This window comes from Citrus sinensis, chromosome 7, assembly GCF_022201045.2.
Source record: "Citrus sinensis cultivar Valencia sweet orange chromosome 7, DVS_A1.0, whole genome shotgun sequence".
NCBI classification, from domain to species: domain Eukaryota; kingdom Viridiplantae; phylum Streptophyta; class Magnoliopsida; order Sapindales; family Rutaceae; genus Citrus; species Citrus sinensis.
Window position 1 is genome coordinate 29,345,123 of NC_068562.1, and position 19,976 is coordinate 29,365,098.

At 31.6% G+C, this 19,976-nt stretch overlaps 2 protein-coding genes across 2 annotated transcripts; one reads left to right on the plus strand and one right to left on the minus strand.

Moving 5' to 3' along the window:
* The first annotated feature begins 2,070 nt into the window (after positions 1 to 2,070).
* LOC107176344 (uncharacterized) lies at positions 2,071 to 2,409 on the plus strand. Its single transcript, XM_015528729.1, has one exon. It carries the CDS (start codon positions 2,071 to 2,073, stop codon positions 2,407 to 2,409), a length of 339 nt encoding a protein of 112 aa, XP_015384215.1.
* Positions 2,410 to 17,130: 14,721 nt separating this feature from the next.
* Positions 17,131 to 18,911, minus strand: LOC102610100 (tyrosine decarboxylase 1-like). Its single transcript, XM_052444166.1, has one exon. The coding sequence runs from the start codon at positions 18,890 to 18,892 to the stop codon at positions 17,351 to 17,353; it is 1,542 nt and encodes a 513-aa protein (XP_052300126.1). The 5' UTR covers positions 18,893 to 18,911; the 3' UTR covers positions 17,131 to 17,350.
* Between the last annotated feature and the right edge of the window lie 1,065 nt (positions 18,912 to 19,976).

A 19,976-nucleotide genomic window follows, 5' to 3' on the forward strand; every position in this document is an offset into this window, starting at 1 on the left:
ATGAATCTGACAAGTACCTCATATCATACAATTGATATATATCCTTTGTGGTGCTGTGGTTGAACGATTATAATTTTTAATTACAGTATTAATGTGTTGGTAAATATTTAATGCAGTGATTTAAAAGTTAAGTTGATTTTATTTAACACTTGTACAATAAAAAAGTTATGACATTTTTATTATTTTGTTAAAATTATTATTAAAAAATCATATTCACTGCATACCATTAATTAATTTTTATTTTATAGTTTTAATTTTTAATTTTTAATTTTTTTTAAAAGCAGCGCCAAGGGCTACGTATGTCCTCCTTGTTTGCTTTACAAAATCTTCTTGCCCAGATGATGATTATTGGTTAGCATTATCAGAATTTGGTTGCTTCCATCCGGTTCAATAGGCAAACTAGATGTATGATATAATCAGCTATTTTTAATTTGTGGGGGTTTCAATTTTGCTTGCCAGCTGTTGGCGTTCAAGATCTTTTAAGTTGCCTCTCTACCAGAAATATCAAGACCCCATCCTGCTATTGAAATCAGGCCGAAGAAGCATACTATCGCCTTTGTCCCTTGCCCGCGCCCATTTTTACCTTTCTCAATTAATCGTATATGTGCAAGTAATTAATATTCTTAAAATCCTGTAATTATTTTGTTTTCCGATTATTCTATACATAGCCTTGTCTTTGAGTGTATAAACAATCCTGCATATAAGACTTCAAATAATCTCCGTGCATGGGAAGTAAAACTTTTGTTGAGAAATATATTAAACATTTGACGTAAAAAAATTCTATTTACAATTGAGCAAACCGACTGCACTAAGTAAACTCAAACATGAAAAAAAAAAAACTCAAGACAAGATACGACTCAAATAAGAACTTACTTGATAATTTTTTTTAAAGAAAAATTCCCTAAATTCTAAATTTCATCTATATTATTATTTTTAGAGTTAATTTAGTAAATTTAAATTCTTCTTCTTTTTTCTGGTCTCATTGATTATTTCAAGACTATAGCAATTGCTTGGTCCCACATCTTACATTAGTCAGCATTCTAAGGTGTTATTGTAAAATCAAATAGAAAAAATGTTTTAACCATACATACCATAACTAATGATCGGAATAACTTAACCTATTTTGCAAAATATTTAGTCTAAACGGACATTTAACATCAAACATAAAGACTAATAAAATATCTAATATGCTAATGAGCTTGGTTTGGATATACAAATTTTGATATGACACGCCACTTTAATACGAAGCACTGCCACACCTATCGAAAGAGGCTACCATTTGAAATTGGAAAACATAGTTTCGATTATTATATTGTTTCAATTTTTTAAATTATATTAATAAAAAAAAAAAACTTGTTCTAGGAAAAGTAAGTTATTTTTTACTTGAACGACTAGGAAGTCCTTATTGTTCATAGAAACAAACTAAAAAGGCAGAAAGTTAAATCCTACAAAATTCAATTAAATTTGTTTGATTAAAGTCCTTGACTGAATGACAATAAAAATTTGGAAGGAGTAATTGACGTCTACTGTACTGTAGTGAATGAGTGTTATGGACGACTTGGCGTGAGCCAATAAAGCTTTCGTCATGGCTTGAATCGTTTAAAATTTAAATCCTTGTTGTTTGTTCTTTTTTTTTGTCAACTAAGCTGAAACAGTATTTGTTTGGTCAATTCAATTATCACGGGATTTATATACGCTTGTACTTTTCGTAGGATCGATTCAAAAAAATCTTTAACTTTCTCTTCAATGTATCATGCATGCACATACATATTATACAAGTAATATATATATATATATATACGTGTCTTCTTCAAAACTTAATGATTAAAAAGATAAATCAAATTAAAAGTAGCAATTTGTCTACATGTTACCCGTGATTTTTTACGTTGAGTCATATTCTACTTTTCTCGATCCATTAAAAGATACCTATTTTTTCTGTATTGTATAAAGACTTGCTTGCGCCAAATTATTATTGCTTTATATATCAAAAAAATCATCACTGTCAAGCATAGAAATTTCTGATAGAAATATTCCAAACAAAGCATTGCACTTTGTACGCATAATCGGATCATGTCAGTTTCAATGGAAGCTCTAGCAATGGCAGGAGCTGATTGTTATGAATGGGGCATGGACGTAGAAGAGTGGGAGCGGGAGGATATTGAATTGGAGCCGCCGCCGCATTTGCTCGCCGATGAAGAAGAAAAAGAAGAATATTTGAGCACGGCAAGCCATTTTTCTGAAGATAATGACACTGTTGACGCCGTTGCCGCAGATTGCGACAAAATACCCAGTGATGGAAGATCAATGAGGGGCCAAAATGAAATGGCCATGATGGTAATCGTAATGGTGAAAGCCATTATTAAACTGTTGATTAACGTGGGGATGGATACCCATTATTCAAATCAGTAGCCGCACTTACCAGAATCTGATTCAGTTTTGGGGATTAAGCTAGATACAACGTTTGTTTTAATGTATCTTGGATTTTGTTTTGTTGAGCACTAATTTGATTTTTGTTTTTTTGAACCTTCTCATTAATTTCTTTTAATGTAAATGTTTGGCATGGATATATTGTATTGCATTATAAACATTTTTTATAGCGTTTATAGCAATTTTCCTAGGGTTCAATGACATACGTATTTCTATATCAAAAAACAAGATATTGGGATGCATGGTACTTTACTAGCATTGGAATACTCTTAAACTTTATTTGTAGATCTTATTTATACTGAAGAATAAACATACCCTTAAGAGAAAATTAATTAAGATTATCAACAACAAAAAATAATCAGTCATCAATTTAGGGGTTTACCATGCATCACATTAAATAATTAGCTAGAATTGATAGGAATAATGGTTGTTAATTAATCTGCAGCATGCATGAATATGGTAGTGGAGTTTGGTCCTTGGTTAATATGATTCTTTCTCTGGAATCAATTTCAGACCACATTCTTTGCCATTATGCTAATTGAGACAAACGATTAAATTATTTTATGGGTAATAATATAGTTACAAACTCTTAATTAATGTGGCATGATTATATTGGTTGAATTAAATATTTCTTAGTCCACATGAATTGTTTTTATTCTTCTGTATTTCCATTCAACCAATGAATTAATATCAAATCAGTTTATACAAAAATAAATTTTTACATGAGTTTGTGGTTGTATTTTCACTCTTATATATATATATATATAAATTTATTTTAACTTATAATCAAACATATGATTAATTATTTTTTTTTTTTAGTGATCAATTCATGAACTTTGTGTAAGTAGTTGCATCGGCAGCATGAGGAAAAAGAAAAGAAAAGAAAATCATAAGTTTGATAATGGTAAAATATGAAAAGGATAATGATTAAGTTCGATAATAGTAGTGTGCTTGTGCATGTGAAGAAATTGAATGTCAAGGTTGTGGAATATCTAATAATGGGTTTTAAAATAATAATAATAAAATTTGTTCTCAAAAAACATATTTTTTACTTGAGTGACTAAGGGTGCGTTTGGGATTGAGGTGTTGTAGCTTTTAAGCTACAACTGCAGTAGAAAAAAAAACTATAACTATGAAACAAAAGTTAGTAATATATAGTAAATGTAAATTTTAAATAATAATTTTTATAAAATTATTAAAGATATAATAGATTTTTATTATACAAGTGAAAAATCATATCAACATACCTTCTAAGTTACCACAATTAGTAATAGATTTTTTATTATACAACTGACAACAATTATTAAAAATATAATAGATTTTTTATTATACAAGTGAAAAATCATATCAACATACATTTCAAGTTACAGCAATTAGTGTTTACCAAACACTTTAGTGATGTAACTTTTAAGCCACAGCTATCCAAACTCAATTTCAAACGCACCTTAAACATGTGTTTGGAACAGCTGCCACTACTAGAAAAATGGTCTTTACTGACTTTAGAATAGTGTCAGAAATTACTTTCACTGACACTTGTTAATTGTGACAGTAATCTGAGAGTCAGAAAAATAGTGACACTTGTAAGTGGTGTCAGTGATTACTATTACTATAGTATTACTAGATTTATGACACTATGGTATTAGTAATTACTGATAATGATTGCTTGTTAAAAGTTACTTTCACCATAGTATCACAAATATTATGACACTATAGTGATAGTATTTACTAACAATTATTACACTTCAATAGTTTGTTTTACGCTGGGGAGATGACATGATAGAATGAACGAATACTAATACTTTAGTGTCAGCAATTTGTAATACTATAGCATCACTAATATTATGACGTTGAAACATTTTTTAGCATCAATGGCTTCAAAGAAAAGATGCTGACATTATTGTTATTATTCTATTATTTTCATTATTCTTTTAGTTTTGCCAATCAAATAATGGTATTCAAAGAAAATCTATTCAAATTAAATTAAAGTACGAATTTGAATAATTAAATATAAGTATATAACATTCCTACTAACATTTAAATAGGTATCAAATAAAATAGTAATACAAATATCTAAAATATTGTTTGAAAACATGTCAAATATTTACATGAACACATAATGACAGTTTGCAGGAAACAATCAGTACATCTCTTTGACCTTCACCTTTCCCTTCACCTTTCCCACATATTATTGCAGTATATAGAATCAATTAGCTACTATGCTACAAAAATCAATTCTTTGATATTTACAAGCAAAAATATAATTTACCTCATTATTGTATGCTACAAGTAACTTTGCAACATACATGGCCCACTGATCGCGAAGTTGCGAAAGATTGTCCATAGTGTACTCATCACAGTCCTTGAACTTAAAAAATAAAGGAACAAAATGTATTCATATATTTTAGAATCTGTCCTAAAATAAAACAACACAATAAAAACATATATTTTTAAGTTTGTTACGATTAACATCAAAACTGAAGAACATGCAAATAAATTGTATCACCATAGCAAACAACGGTTACCAAAGCTGTCTAAGAAGTTGATAATTTATAATATATTATTTGTTTTACTCAATATTACTTCTAACACTCAGCACTGGGATTTTTCAGTGAACTCAAGTTGTTTGCATTGGGCAGAATATATTCATTGGCCAACTTACATCTAAAGCCCTTTAATGCAATTTCCATCCACTTGAACACTTGGGTTTTCACCTTAAGACTCAACTTAAAATTTTCCTGAAAATGAGTCCATAACGTCTGCTTGATGTCTAGTGGCACTTTCCTCCAATCATCATATATAATTGGAACTCTTTCCCGTACAATCACCCCAATGTAGTTCCTCAGATCGTTTCTCTTTTTTCCAACTAGAAGTCTGTAGGAATTGTACATAACCTCAATCTGGTCACTAGCTCCTCTCTGCAGGTCTTTCTTCTTTGTAAGGTTTCGTCTTGGTCTTCCTTCTAGATCTGGATCATATGTTGGCTCCTCTTTTTCTGTCATGTCTCCAACGAACCTGCAAATACATAAAAGTGGATGAGTGCACTAGATACCAATCTAATATCCCAATATAATAATAAAATAATAAAAAACAAATTAGTTGGTGACTTACGGGAAGTAGTGGTAATAATGCATAGTAGTTGGATTATTCATTTTCCGCACCAATATTTACAAGAAAAACATCAACAACTAATCTTACACAAACTCCTCATCACCCAAACCTAACTTACATTCTGAAAAATTGTTGGATAATGGTGTATACTCATCGATGCCATCACACAAGGCCTCATTTGAATAATTACATTTTGAGCTCACTGAACAAACAACTGATTTACTATTATCTAACTGATCTTTCACATAAAACACTTGTTTTGCATGACCAGCTAGAATAAAACAGTCAGATTGTAGCCTATTCGATCTAAATTGACTACAGTGAACCCTAACTCATCAACATTAACCCCTCTATCATCTACCCAATCGCACTTGAAAAGTACGTTCTTAACCCCCAGATAATCAAGCTGCCAAATTTCACTAACAACCCCATAAAAAGGCATATCCCCAGAATGAGGATTTTTGTCTTTCGAACTTGAAATCTGTAAAGTGTTAGCAACCACATAAACGCCACTGTTTTGTGTTATGCGGTTGCTGTCCCGATCTCTCGTAGCAAAATTAAAACCATTAATACAGTAGCCATCATATGTAACCACGCTTGAGCGGGGTTTGTTTGCTAGCCACCATACTTTTTCATCAACCGCTACATTATTTGCTTTATCAGTTGTTACCTATTGTTCAATTAATAAAATCACAATAATTAGTTGAACGAGAAAAGTTTGTGTGCCTTTACTTTAATACTTTTATTAGATCTAATGAAGTTAATTTAACCTTTTGTTTTAGCCAATCAGCAAACGTACGGGAGTGCTCGGTTGGCAACCATGAAGGCTTTTTTAATTAACGAGGGTGCGTTGATTGGAATAAAGTCAAATGCATCCTAAAATTATACCAACAGAATTAATAAAATTGAAAAAAATTAACGAAAAAGAAGTTCAAATTTTCAGTCACATACTCTATGTATGTTGAATCTCGGGGGTGTTCACCAAAACACATCGGTGCGCTTGCGCCAATGTAGGGCCATCAATCACCTTAATATTTGCACCTCTGAGTGGTCTTTCGACTGTAAAATCAATTAGACAACCAGTAGGTAGTCTGATTGAACTACAATTTGAAAGGTATTTAGCACAAAATTCAAGTGCTTCCTCAGCAATATAGCACTCTGCAATGCAACCTTCAGGACGGAATCGGTTGCGTACATAACCCTTTATAGGTTTCATTTCTCTCTCAAATAGATACATCTATCGAAGGTAAACCGGGCCACATAATCTAACTTCATCAATTAGATGGACTGTTAAATGGACCATTATATCGAAGAAGGCAGTTAGGAAAGATTGTTCTAAATTGTATAAGGTGATTTTAAGTTCTTTTGCAATTGGTCTAGAGAATTGGGCTCTACTACCTTAGAACACAAAGAATTAAAGAAGAGGCACAACCTGATTATGACATATCTGACATTTTGAGGTAAATAATTTCGAATTGCTAATGGTAGTAGTTGTTGCATCAAGGTATGGCATTCATGAGACTTAAGCCCGTGAAGACGACAATCATCCATTGAAAAAATATTTCTAAAATTAGAACTATAGCCATTAGGAACTTTGACACTTTGCAAGGTTTCATAGAACATTTTTTTTTTCCTTCTTACTTAAAGTGTACGGGGCAGGGGGCAGAACTTTGTTTTGTTCATCAGGAGCTAATGCAATAAATGCTTTGTTAATTTTTTCTCTAAGCTCTGGATGTGTAAGATCTTTTCTAGCATTAATTCCATCTTTTGTTTTCCCCGGTTGATGGAGTAATGTGCCATAGATGCTCTCGCATACATTTTTCTCAATATGCATCACATCTAGTTGATGGCGAACTAACAAATGTTCTCAATATACTAAATCAAAGAAGATTTATCTCTTTTTGTACAGTAACTGAGCTACATCCCCATTACCCTCACCCTCACCTTTACCCTTATTATGACCCTCAACCTCACCCCGTTTTCACTTTTTTTGGACCTTTTTCCCAAACTTGGTGTCAATGTCAGCCACCAAGTTTAAGATCTTTGTACTAGACAAAGGCCTAGGAGAATTTTCAATAAACAACCTATGACCCATACATGACATTTTCCGACTATGCGGTAGCCAACATGCACATGTGTTTATCCCACAAACTGGACAACCATAATACCCCTTAACAGTACACCCAGACAGGTTTCCATAAGCTGGAAAATCACTAATTGTCCACATCAACACAGCTCGTAAATTAAAAGTTTGTTTCCTATAAGCATCAAACACAACGACGCCTACATCACATAGGGTTTTTAAGTCCTCAATCAATGGTGCTAGGTATACATCTATGTTATTTCCAGGCTGTTTAGGGCCAAATATCAGTACAAAAAACATCATAAACTTCCTTTTCATACACAGTCACGGAGGAAGGTTATATGTTATCAATGTAACAGGCCAACAACTATAAGTAGTGCTAAGTGTGCTATGTGGGTTAATCCCATTAGATGATAAAGCGAACCGAAGATTTCTCGGCTCTTGGGCAAAATCATGTCATTTCTTATCAATTAACTGCCAAGCTGGTGAATCTGCTGGGTGGCGAAGCTTGCTATATCTAATTCTTTTATTTTCATGCCATGTTAAGTTCTCAGCAGTTTGTGGTGATTGAAACATTTTTTTCAACCTAGGAATTATAGGAAAATACCATAACACCTTTTTAGGGACCCCTTTTCTAATTTTTTTTTTATCCATCTTTTCTTATTTGCCACCTAGATGCTCCACACCTTGGGCATTCACTAAGATTCTCGAACTCATTCCTATAAAGAATGCAATCATTTCGACATGCATGTATTTTCTCATAATCTAAGCCTAATAGCTTCATTATTTTTCTGGCCTCATACATGGACTTAGGCAAACTATTATCATTTGGCAATATCTCATTAAGCACTTCCAATAAAACTGAAAACCCACTATCAGACCACCCATAAAGTCATTTTATATTGTACAGTTTCATTAGACTCGATAACTTTGAATGATTTGAACCTGGATATAGGGGCTTTTCAGCATCTTCAAGCACATTATTAAAAGAACTAGGATCTTTATCACAATGCTCAAAAGCATCATGAACCATGTCATCTACATCACTATAATCCGAACATCTAAAACGTTGATTTTGTGGCTGGTCTTGGCATTTTACAGAGGTAGGTTTCCGGTCCACCTCACCGTGCGAATTTCAAACAAAATAGTTTTCTAGAAAACCTTTTTTAAATAGATGTAGCCTCACTTGCTGAGGACTCAAAAACTCCATATTACAACAAGTGCTAGAAGGACATCTAATTGACATTCTATTTTCAAAATTAAGAATGGCAAACTCCAAGAAATCATCAACCCCATCACTATACTCATCAGACAATCTATCACAGAATATCTAAGTTTTGTCCATAATATGTATTGTTACTTGTTCATTTGTTAGATGTTGTTAGTTTAATAAGTTTACTTAAATTGCACAAATAACTCCAAACTTTTAGGTTTAAATTAAAAAATACAAATTGCAAAATAAATCTATATTCTATTTGTTTAGAGTCACTTTAAATATATGTACGCATTCAGCAACCCAACAGAGCATATATGTAAGCATTCAGCGACCCAACAGAGCATACATGTACACATTCAACAAGCCAATAAAGCATACACGTACACATTCACCAAGCCAGCAAATCTAACTTACATGTACACATTCACCAAGCCAACAAATCTAACTTACATGTACACATTCAGCAAGCCAACAAAACATGCAACATCCATATTTTTCAAATTTTCATTTTCATATTAGAACAACCAAAAGTATATATTAGAACAAAAAAATTTATTCCAGAAGAGTCTATGCAACAAAAACGAAAGTAAAACCATGCATGTCAATATTTAAAACATGTCAGTACAAGTAAAACTCAGAACACAACAATAATAGAAACTGAAAAAAAGTAAGTGATTTAAAAGAATTACCAAATGAAGACAACTATTACACCGTAAACTTTTGTGATTCTTCAAAAGCGAGAGATTGTTAATTACTATGTCAAAGAGATGTACAAGGGAAATCACATAAAAAAAAATTAAGGACAATACTTGTTGTTGTTGAAGGGTTTGCATGTGAGATATTGCATTTATACTAAGTCTAGCAAGTGTATTATAGGGAAAAGATTGATGAATTGACCCGAATTGAATATGTATCTTTATCAGGCGCTAATTAAATGGAACAAGTTAGGCCCAAAATTAAAAGCATCATGCAAAATTTAAAATGGAATTTAGAGAAATGGGGAAAAGGAGAAAATATTCTAGTTACTCCTTAAATAGGAATCTTACTAAAGAGCAAAATATTCTAGGAAATCCTTAATGAAAAATAAGACATATTTTCTAACAATCTCCACTTTGGCTAGCTTTTCAATTAGTGACAAAATATGATCCACCGTGTATTCATACAACCACGTCGTCTCCACCTTCTTTACTCCACCAAAACTACACTCACATAAGGCTTATGAGAATCACTCCATTATGGGTAAAATCTTATTCTCTATCCAGCATGCATAATTCTTTATACTAAGAATTATCATACTCCACCATATCTAAAGTACAAATATTTGATACATGTCGATTATTTTGCTGAAAACACCCACTCTCATATTTGGCTTCCTTGAGAGTCTTCAGTCATCGACAAAGAAAAAAAAAATCCACCACACATTGCATAAATGTCAAACCATGCCTTGTGCACAAATCTTGTAGGCCCTCTAGTAGTAAAACATCCTCTTTTTCGGCACTATCGGCTTGCTATGAGGATGTCTTCATCATCTATTACAGGGAACTATTATCTCCCAGAATGATGATAGACTTTTCACTAGTGATGCTATAAGTATCTTCATTTACTAACCTAGGGCCACGTGCAGAATTGACTCTATTTACTTTCTAATAATCTCTTTTAAAGTGTCTTACACCTAGCAGAATCCTTTCTTTTGGAGTTATTTTTCTTCTAATTACCAACTATCAATGCCGAATCATCAGAAACTCTATTACTTCTACAACTTAGCCTTTTTTCTTCTAAAAGTAGAATACTAATAACTTCTTCAAGATCCATAGTCTCATTTCCATACATTAAGTAAGCAATAAATGCTTGCAGGAAATTGAAAGGGAACAATAGCCTAAGCGCCTTGTCTTTGTCTTCAATTTTAACTCTAATCACTTCTACTTCTGTCACGATGCCATTGAGAGTACTAAGATTATATAAAAAAAAATTGTACCTTCAATCACTATCAGCGTGTGAAACTGCTCTTTGAGGTACAAGTGATTAAAAATGCTCTATGTCTAATACAAAATTTCTAGCCTCTTCCAAAGCTCTTTTGTTGAAGGAATTTCTCCTACATTTGCAAAAACATTCTTTGCTAGACATAATCGTATAGCACTTGCAGCTCTTCGTTGCTCATAACAGATTTCCTAGAGTTGCTACTAGAAACAGGGGATGGTTTACCCTTTAAAGCCTTGTGTAGCCCAGATTAAATTAATACATCCTTGACTTAAAGTTGCCACAAGCCAAAATTGATTCTTCTATAAAAAAATTTAACCTCAATTCTCGCTAGATTTCAAATTTTTTTTGCAAACATAATTGTAATGTAGATCAACCTTTAGCTTTGATACCACTTGTTAGGGAATTTATAATTCCACCCAAGATCTTTCAAGCAAAAACATCAAATAAATAATAATAGAAAATAGATGGAGAGTAAAACCAATCACACACTACAAGAATTTACATGGAAAACTCGAATACCACAGAAAAACCAGGGCCACCAAGAACAACGAGAAAAATCCATTGTGTGAAAAACTATTACAATCACTCTAGTATTTTTCTCACATCCAAAACCACAATAATATCCAATCTCTCAATAGATCTATCATTTCTCTCACACTAGAAACTGTCTACCAGCACAAAACTGATTGTTATGCTATACTAACAAGTGAATTCAACCTTCTTATATAGGGTCCTTCTATCTTACATGCATGTAAGATACATTCCTCTCACATGAATGTATGTGGGTCCCACACATGCACTATTCATGTGAGGGGAATGTATCTTACATGCATGTAAGATAGGGTTTACCTCTTATATATAGTGATTATTTCTTGTAAGAGAACTATTCCTTTTCTTATAGTAGTTGTACCCCTCCTTGAATAAGTCAAATCCCAAATAGAAAATTACTTATTCCTTAAATAGGAATCTTATTAAATAGAAAAATATCATTGAAATTCCTTATTAGAAAATAAGTGTTAGAGTGCAGTTCATGCACTAGTTTGCATTGTTTATTTCCCTTAATATCGATATTTTGCGCTTAATAATAGTGATTTACTTATGTTTTATTTTTGTATGTGCAATTCTATTGATTGGTACTAAAATTGAGCTACAAGATGATGTTTAAGGATGATTGTTTTCCTGGAGAAATTATGAGCTTCAGAAGAACTTTGTTGATAAGGCGTGGGCACGTGCTGTCAACTAAGGACCTGCAGTTTTTATTTTAACATGTTTTGTCTTTTTGGTTATTTTTGTAATTACGAATTTAATATTTAGATAATATTTTAGATATTAGTATTTTATTTTTAAAAAAAACTCTAGAGGAGAATTTAATAGAGGAATCTATTGTCAAAAGAGGAGATTTTTAAAAAGAAAGAAACCCTAGATCTAAATTTTTTTCTTCTCTCTATGAAGAACTAAACCTATTATTCTGGTTGAATGTTAATGAAGTTTTGATTCGTCACTACTGTGAGATTTTTCTTATGCTTTAATTGTTTTATTACTTTTTGGGTATTTGTTTATTCCCTAAATTATTGTCATGATTATGTTTGTTAATTAGATAATATGCCACTATTTAATTATTAACTTAATTTATTGTCAATTAAAAGATTCATTGTATAAAGATTTTAATGTTTGTGACAAATAACATAGCAGTGTGTTGTGTTATGAGAATAAACAATCTAATTTAAATGAATCATCGTATGCGTTTGTTGATTAAGATTTGAGTCTCTCTAGTTTTTCAGGCTGTCAATTAATTAAATCCTATGATTGTATCTAGGTTTGTCTATTGATTAGGGAAATAACCAATGGTCGTACCTTGGTTATCGACTAGTTAAGGAGAGATTGGCTATTAGAGGGTCTCAGTAGCTATAACCGGTCTATTCATAAGTAGTAATGATTTATATTTGAATCAATGATCAATAGTCGAATCAAGCTGAGTTAATTCCTTCAATCAGAGTTTTCCCCAATTTGAATTACAATTTTAATTTGCATTCTTGTTATTTTAATTTGATTTTTGTTATTGTCAACAATTCCCCCATTTTGCATTTTACATTTTAAAAGGATTTAAATAATTACCGATTTCTGTGGACACGACCCTGCTCAATCATTATACACAATTTATTTAGAGCATTTATTTATTTTTGCTGGCTTCGACAACCATCAATAAGATATACATTTCCTAACAAATTGATATCTAAAGATTTGTATGGATATTTTACAAACTCTGTATGTATAATGATGTATTGAGGCATTGGACTAAACCATAACATGTCAAAGGGAATTTTCGTCCCACTTTAAACTTAAGAATAATCACGATAAGTGTGAAAAAAAAATTAAAATACATATCATAAGTCTATTAGATTGTTTCATATAGGAACGTCACTGTATACATAAACCTTCTTCAAAATTTTCATAAATGTTCAAGGAAAAATTTTGAGTCCTACTGCATTGGTGAATATTATCTAATTTGTTAGAATTTTTGGCGCACATGTATTAATTTTTAGATAATTAAATAAGAGATACATATTTCTGAGGATCTTCCTATAGGCCTATATAGTATTAGGGATGGCAGATATCCCCATGAGGACGGAGACCCTCAGTCATTTTTCCTTTCGAAGAGGTTACGGGAACAATTTTTTTACCCAATTTCTTATTCGGGGAATGGACGAGGATGAAACGGAATCCCTATCCCCTCCCCATTTCCCCATTTTAATTTTTATTTTATTTTTATTTTTAAAAAAAAATATTAGTAAATTAACAATAAAATGTAAATTATAAAATATTAAATATTAGTATAAATAACAAATATCAAAATAATTATATTATTATACTTTTGGGCCTAATTGACTAGATTAATATTTGGATGAGAAAATTATCCCACGGATGGAAGATTTAAATATTTTGAGTTGATAGAAAACAAATACCCATAGGTATCTGATACTGGCACATATTGTTAGAGATATTTTGTCAATTTCAATTATAATCATTGCTTTCTATCAAGCTTTTAGCTCCAGTGATAGAGTTCCATAACATGCTTCATTCAAGCACATTGAAGGGTTTAATGTGTTGTCAAAGTTGGCTACAAGCTTACAATGGCGGTATGAATTTATTTTACATTGTAATTATATTATATAATTATTAAAAATTTCACTTAGAAGTTACATTACTTATATTATTTTTATTGTTTGGGAAATTATCATTGCACCACCTCTGTTTTAATTTATATTCATCCAACCAACACAAAATTCTAACACGTTCTCTGCATCACATTTCTTTTTAAATTTGTATCAATTAGCCACTTTTGCACTAACGCCGTTAAATAATTGAAACGAAATGATAATTTTACCCCTAAATAAATTAAAAGACCATTTTATCTTATAAAAGCTTTGAAAAATAAAAAAATAATTATAAAAATACCCCTAATTTTAATATAAATAAATAAATCCCAACTAGAAGTGCTCAGCTGATTTTTATTAAATTTAGATTTTACAAAAATTTTAATAATTATTTTTATTAGAAAATTATAATTTTACAAAATTATAATAAAAATAACTGAATTTATTTATTAAAAAATATAATTTCATAAAATTTAGTTAAAAAAATTGAATTTATTTATTAAAAAATAAATCTAAAATTTTAATAATTTAGGGATTTTTATTATATCCAAAAATTTTGCAATTATTTTTTTAATCATATTTTTATTAAAAAATAAAAATCTTAATTTTGGGATTTATTTTTATTAAATTTAGGGGTATTTTTATAATTATAATATTTTTATTTTTCAAAGTTTTTATAAAATAAAATGGACTTCTAATTTATTTAGTGGTAAAATAGTCATTTCATTTAAATTATTTAACAGTGTTAGTGCAAAAGTGGCTAATTGATATAAATTTGAAAAAAAAGTGGTGTAGAGAACATGTTATAATTTTGTGGTAGTTGGATGAACATAAGAGAAAACAGAGGTGGTGCAATGATAATTTCCCTTATTGTTTTAGATTTGAAACCTAAGGCTATCTCTAAATTTGTCACATTCCTCGAGGAAAAACAACAAGAGCAGGAGGTGCAAAAGGTAAATACTTTTATAGAAATATTGATTAAATATCTATATCTATTTCAATTATCTCATTGTTAATATAAAAGTAATTTCTATTTTTTGTATTGTAGGACTATGAAGATTGACCAAAATAATTATTATGGTGATTTACATTTTGTAATGTGACTTTTGTAATGGATTAATGTTAATGTAAGATATATCATCAATTTTTTTATTTTTTATTTTAATATGATTAACTTAAAATAAAAAACTAAAAATGTATCAGTAATTCGGCGATCGGGGACCCTCGGGGATCCCCTATTATTATTCGGGGAAGGGACGGAAATTCCCTTAAGCAATTTTGACGGGGACGGGGATATATGCAAAATATCGGGGATAGGTACGAGGAGGTCGGTCTCCTCCCCTTCCCTCCCCATTGCCATCCCTATCTAGTATTTTTTGTTTGGATGCGCATGCTTTTCCTCATGTTAAACACTAGCACTGATGACTTTCTTTTTTCCTTTGATGATTTTATTCTTCTGTATTTACATTTACTTTAGGAGACTTTGATTTATATTCCCCTTCTTATGTATTTGCTTCATTACTAATTTATATTATTTGTGGGAGTCTCACCTAATCCCTCATCTCTTGGTGGTTTTGTCAAAAAAAAAAGAAAAAGAAAAGGGTGAGAGAGAGAGAGAGAGAGAGAGATACACGTGACTCAAATCTAATAGGTAAAGGAACATACACCGAAAGACACAAATTAATCAATTTCTAGTATTCAATTATAACCATGAATAGAAAAGTCAATTACCAGGCTTGCATCATTATTGATTGGATATCAATAAATGTTAGAAGAAATAACTATTTTTGACACTTGTTCGTGATATCTTGGAGCACGAAGCCAAGAAATTATAAAAATTCACGAGCATTTAGTGGTGAAGACATGAGGAACTTTAATATCATTTGAATTTTAAGCTAATTAACCTTGCGAATTTTGACAAGAAAGTACGTACAGTCTCTGGTACGGTTCAAAGATGACATAATATTAATGTTGATCGAGGTTCACTTAATTAAGGCAAAATAAAATTAATCGAGTTAAATATAACTTTTGGATAAAACTCTTGAATTAAAAACTTTTGGAAAGCAGAATCTGGTTCCTAATTGTCAAACCACGTTACGCAAATATTATCATGCATGCACTCTCGTGAGTGGATCAAGAGTTTTGAAAATTTTTGTTGACTGTGAGACGAACCTAGCTAGCTTGGAAAATACTTATCTTTTGAAAGTTTAAAGCAAGACCTTCAATTAAATACTTATCTTCACAGTCTGCTTGTACATGTGAAGAAACTGAATGTCAAGTTGCCGAATCTTATGACCTGATGAAGAATTATATACATCTTAATATTATCAAGCTTACATCGTGGCTTAAATCAACAAAAAATATTGTTAAAAGCTCTTGTTGACGACATCACCCCATTAGAATTTTTATTATCACACGCGCCTATACATAAATAATAGCTTTGAGTGTAGAAGAGATTGGATAAGGCATCAGAATGATTACAAGAATTGCCTTTAGCTTGCTTTTCATTTACCGGCCATCATAGTTCAAACTTCCATTTGAATCCTTATTTCTTTCCAAAACTTTCCTAATTTCACTTCCAATTTCTTTTGTATTCCTCCTTCCATATATTGCATTCCCTTCTAGTTATCCATAAGATTCCCTTTACTTGTGCCGAGGTTTCACCAAAAAAAGAAAAAATATATTGTAATACACAAAATTTATAAAAGCTCAGTACTATCGTGATGATCAACGCATGAGATCCATTTTGTGTATATAATGAGAGAAAGATGTTACACGCACACACACACTATAATACTATAATATTGTTCAATTAAAACAAAAGAGATGAGGGACAAAGAGACTAAGCAATATGATTTAATAGATTTAGTGTTCAATTAATTCACCATAAAGCCTGAGAAGGACTCTTTATATATATATATATATATCTCCTACCATATTTACTTATTTGTTTATTTATCTAGGATTAACATGAGAAAGGGCGGCAAGGCAAAGAGTTCTATATATCCATTGCTATGCCTTGCAACAACCATGGCTAGAAGTACCATAGAAAAAGCTTTACGAAAAGCCAGGATTATAGAAGGATTATAACGATAGTACATTTATAGAAGGAGGAATGCAGATGTTTCCAACTAGCAGTGCGTGCATACACATATATACCAATGTATATATAGAGAGAGAATCCTTCTCTAGTGCAGATGTTTATATTACTGTTGTCAAATGCTTTCACATTATTGAAAATGATTTTGCAGTTATAAAAATATTTGACAACAGTCTGAGAAATCCTAAAATTCACATTTTAAAAAAATATGTATGCCCGCGATCTAAGAATGATTATATATATTATTACATTGGTTAATTAAATTAACCAATGCGAGATTATTAGCGGCTTGCATGCTCCGGCTCCTGCAATGACAACAGCCGATCAGCCTTTTCCTGAATGAGCTTCCATAAATCATCGACATGACGGTCTTGAGTGAGCGTGGTTCCGATGGAGCAGCGTATAACATAAACACCACCCAACATTGCTTGTGTCAAGAAAGCCCTTCCACTTCCGTTCAAAGCATCAACCAGCTTACGGTTCAATTCTGAGCCCTCGGATTCTCGCTTCGGTTTCAGCCTGAAGCAAACCAGTGCAAATTTTCTAGGCACTACTATCTCAAACCTCTCGTCTCTGGCGACCATTGCCTCAAATCTCTTAGCCATGCTCACATCGCTGCGAATGTGATACATAAGGCCAGAGTAGCCATGTTTGCGAATCACAGTCCATAGCTTCAAAGCTTTGAATCTCCTGCTAAGAGCGATTTGCCAATCTTTATAGTCAATAACAGGCGCAGCGTTAGTACTAGTATTGCTAGCTGGTGATCGGTTTCTCATAATATCTGATTTAGTGGATAATGAATCCACTAGGAAACGAGGATGCTTGACCCACAAACAACCGCAGTCCATGTTAGTGAGGAACCATTTATGCGGATTCAAGCTGATTGAATCAGCAAGCTCAACTCCATTAAAGTAATGCCTGTATTCAGGGCAAATGCAAGCGCTACCAGCGTAAGCAGCATCGATATGGAGCCACAGTTTATATTCGTTTGAAATTTTTCCGAGCTCCTCAATGGGATCCACCGCTCCTGCACCGGTTGTCCCAACAGTAGCACATAAGTAAAGTGGAACATAGCCAGATTTGATATCGTCTTCGATAGCAGCACGAACCGTATCTGGTGACAGCGAAAACTCAGTTGAAAATGATGTGCGGAGAGGCCGAAAATTTGCTGGAGGGATACCAATTAATTTGGCAGATTTCTGAAGAGCGAAATGTGTTTGATCGGAGGCATAAACAACCAACTTAGTAATGTTGTCAAAGCCTCCTCCAAGTTTTTCCAATGCTTTGTCTCTTGCAGCTGCCAGAGTGCAAACGAGGGATTCACAAGTGCTTCCGTGCAAGACACCACCACCTGTTCCGGAAAACAAAAATGAAGAAGGAAGCTTGAGCATTTTCCCCATCCAATCCATCACAATGGATTCGAGTTCAGTTGCTACCGGAGAAGCGAGCCAGTTAAAGCCAACCACGTTGAACCCCGAACAAAGCATCTCACCAAGAAAGCCAGCAGTGCTTGCATTTGCTTGGAAATAACCAAAGAAATTGGGGCTTTGCCAGTGAGTGAGGCCAGGTAAGATGCAGTCGGTGACATCTTTTAGAATATCCTCCAATGACTCTGGGGAATGAGGGGCTGTGTCAGTCAACCGAGCTGACAAATAACCAGGCTCTACTTTGCTTTGAACAGGGTATTTCTCGATGTTTTTGTAATAATCAGCAATGAAATCGATAACAGCTTTCGATTCGTCAGAGAAGCTCTTTGGCTCTAAATCTGCTGAGAAGCTGGTGCCGTGTGTAATATTATTTGCTGAGAGACCGAAACTTCCCATTTTAATTATGGAAAATGCCTCACCAGCTCTCACTTACTTCCTTGCTAGTGGGTGCTTTTATAGTAGCTTTTTATCTTATTTATTTTTGGAAAATTATTATTGCACCACTTTTATTTTTTTTTATATTCATTCAACCACCACAAAATTATAACATATTCTTTACACCACTTTTTTTTTTAATTTGTATTAATTAGTCACTTTTGCACTAACACCGTTAAATAATTTAAATGAAATGTAAATTTTACCCCTAAATAAATTAAAAGACCATTTTATTTTATAAAAAAATTGAAAAATAAAAAAAATTATAATTATAAAAATAATCCTAAATTTAATAAAAATAAATCCCAAAATTTTTATTTTTATTTTTAATAAAAAAAATATAATTACAAATAATAATTGCAAAATTTTTGGATATAATAAAAATCCCCTAAATTATTAAAATTTTAGATTTATTTTTTAATAAATAAATTCAGTTATTTTAATAAACTTTTGCGAAATTATATTTTTTAATAAATAAATTCAGTTTTTTTATTAAAATTTTACAAAATTATAATTTTTTAAAAAATAATTATTAAATTTTTTGCAAAATCTAAATATAATAAAAATCAGCTAAGCACCTCTAGTTGAGATTTATTTTTTATTAAAATTAGGGGTATTTTTATAATTATAATTTTTTTATTTTTCAATACTTTTATAAGATAAAATAATTTTTTAATTTATTTAGGGGTAAAATTATTATTTCGTTTAAATTATTTAATGGCGTTAGTGCAAAAGTGATTAATTGATACAAATTTAAAAAAAAAAATGGTGCAGAAAATATATTAAAATTTTACAATAGTTGGATGAAGATAAGATAAAATAGAGATGATGTAATGATAATTTTCTTATATTTTTATTTGAGTAAAGGGCCAGTAAAGACTCACGAACGCAATTAATGACTACCCCGCATTCAGGCCAGATGCTTGAATTTGATTTTTAAGGTAGAATGGATAGTTAGGTAGATTTGTCGCTGTCACAGGCAATTCAAAACATAAATTTACTAGAAATATCTGAACTGAAATTTATTAATTGACAGAGCGGCTAC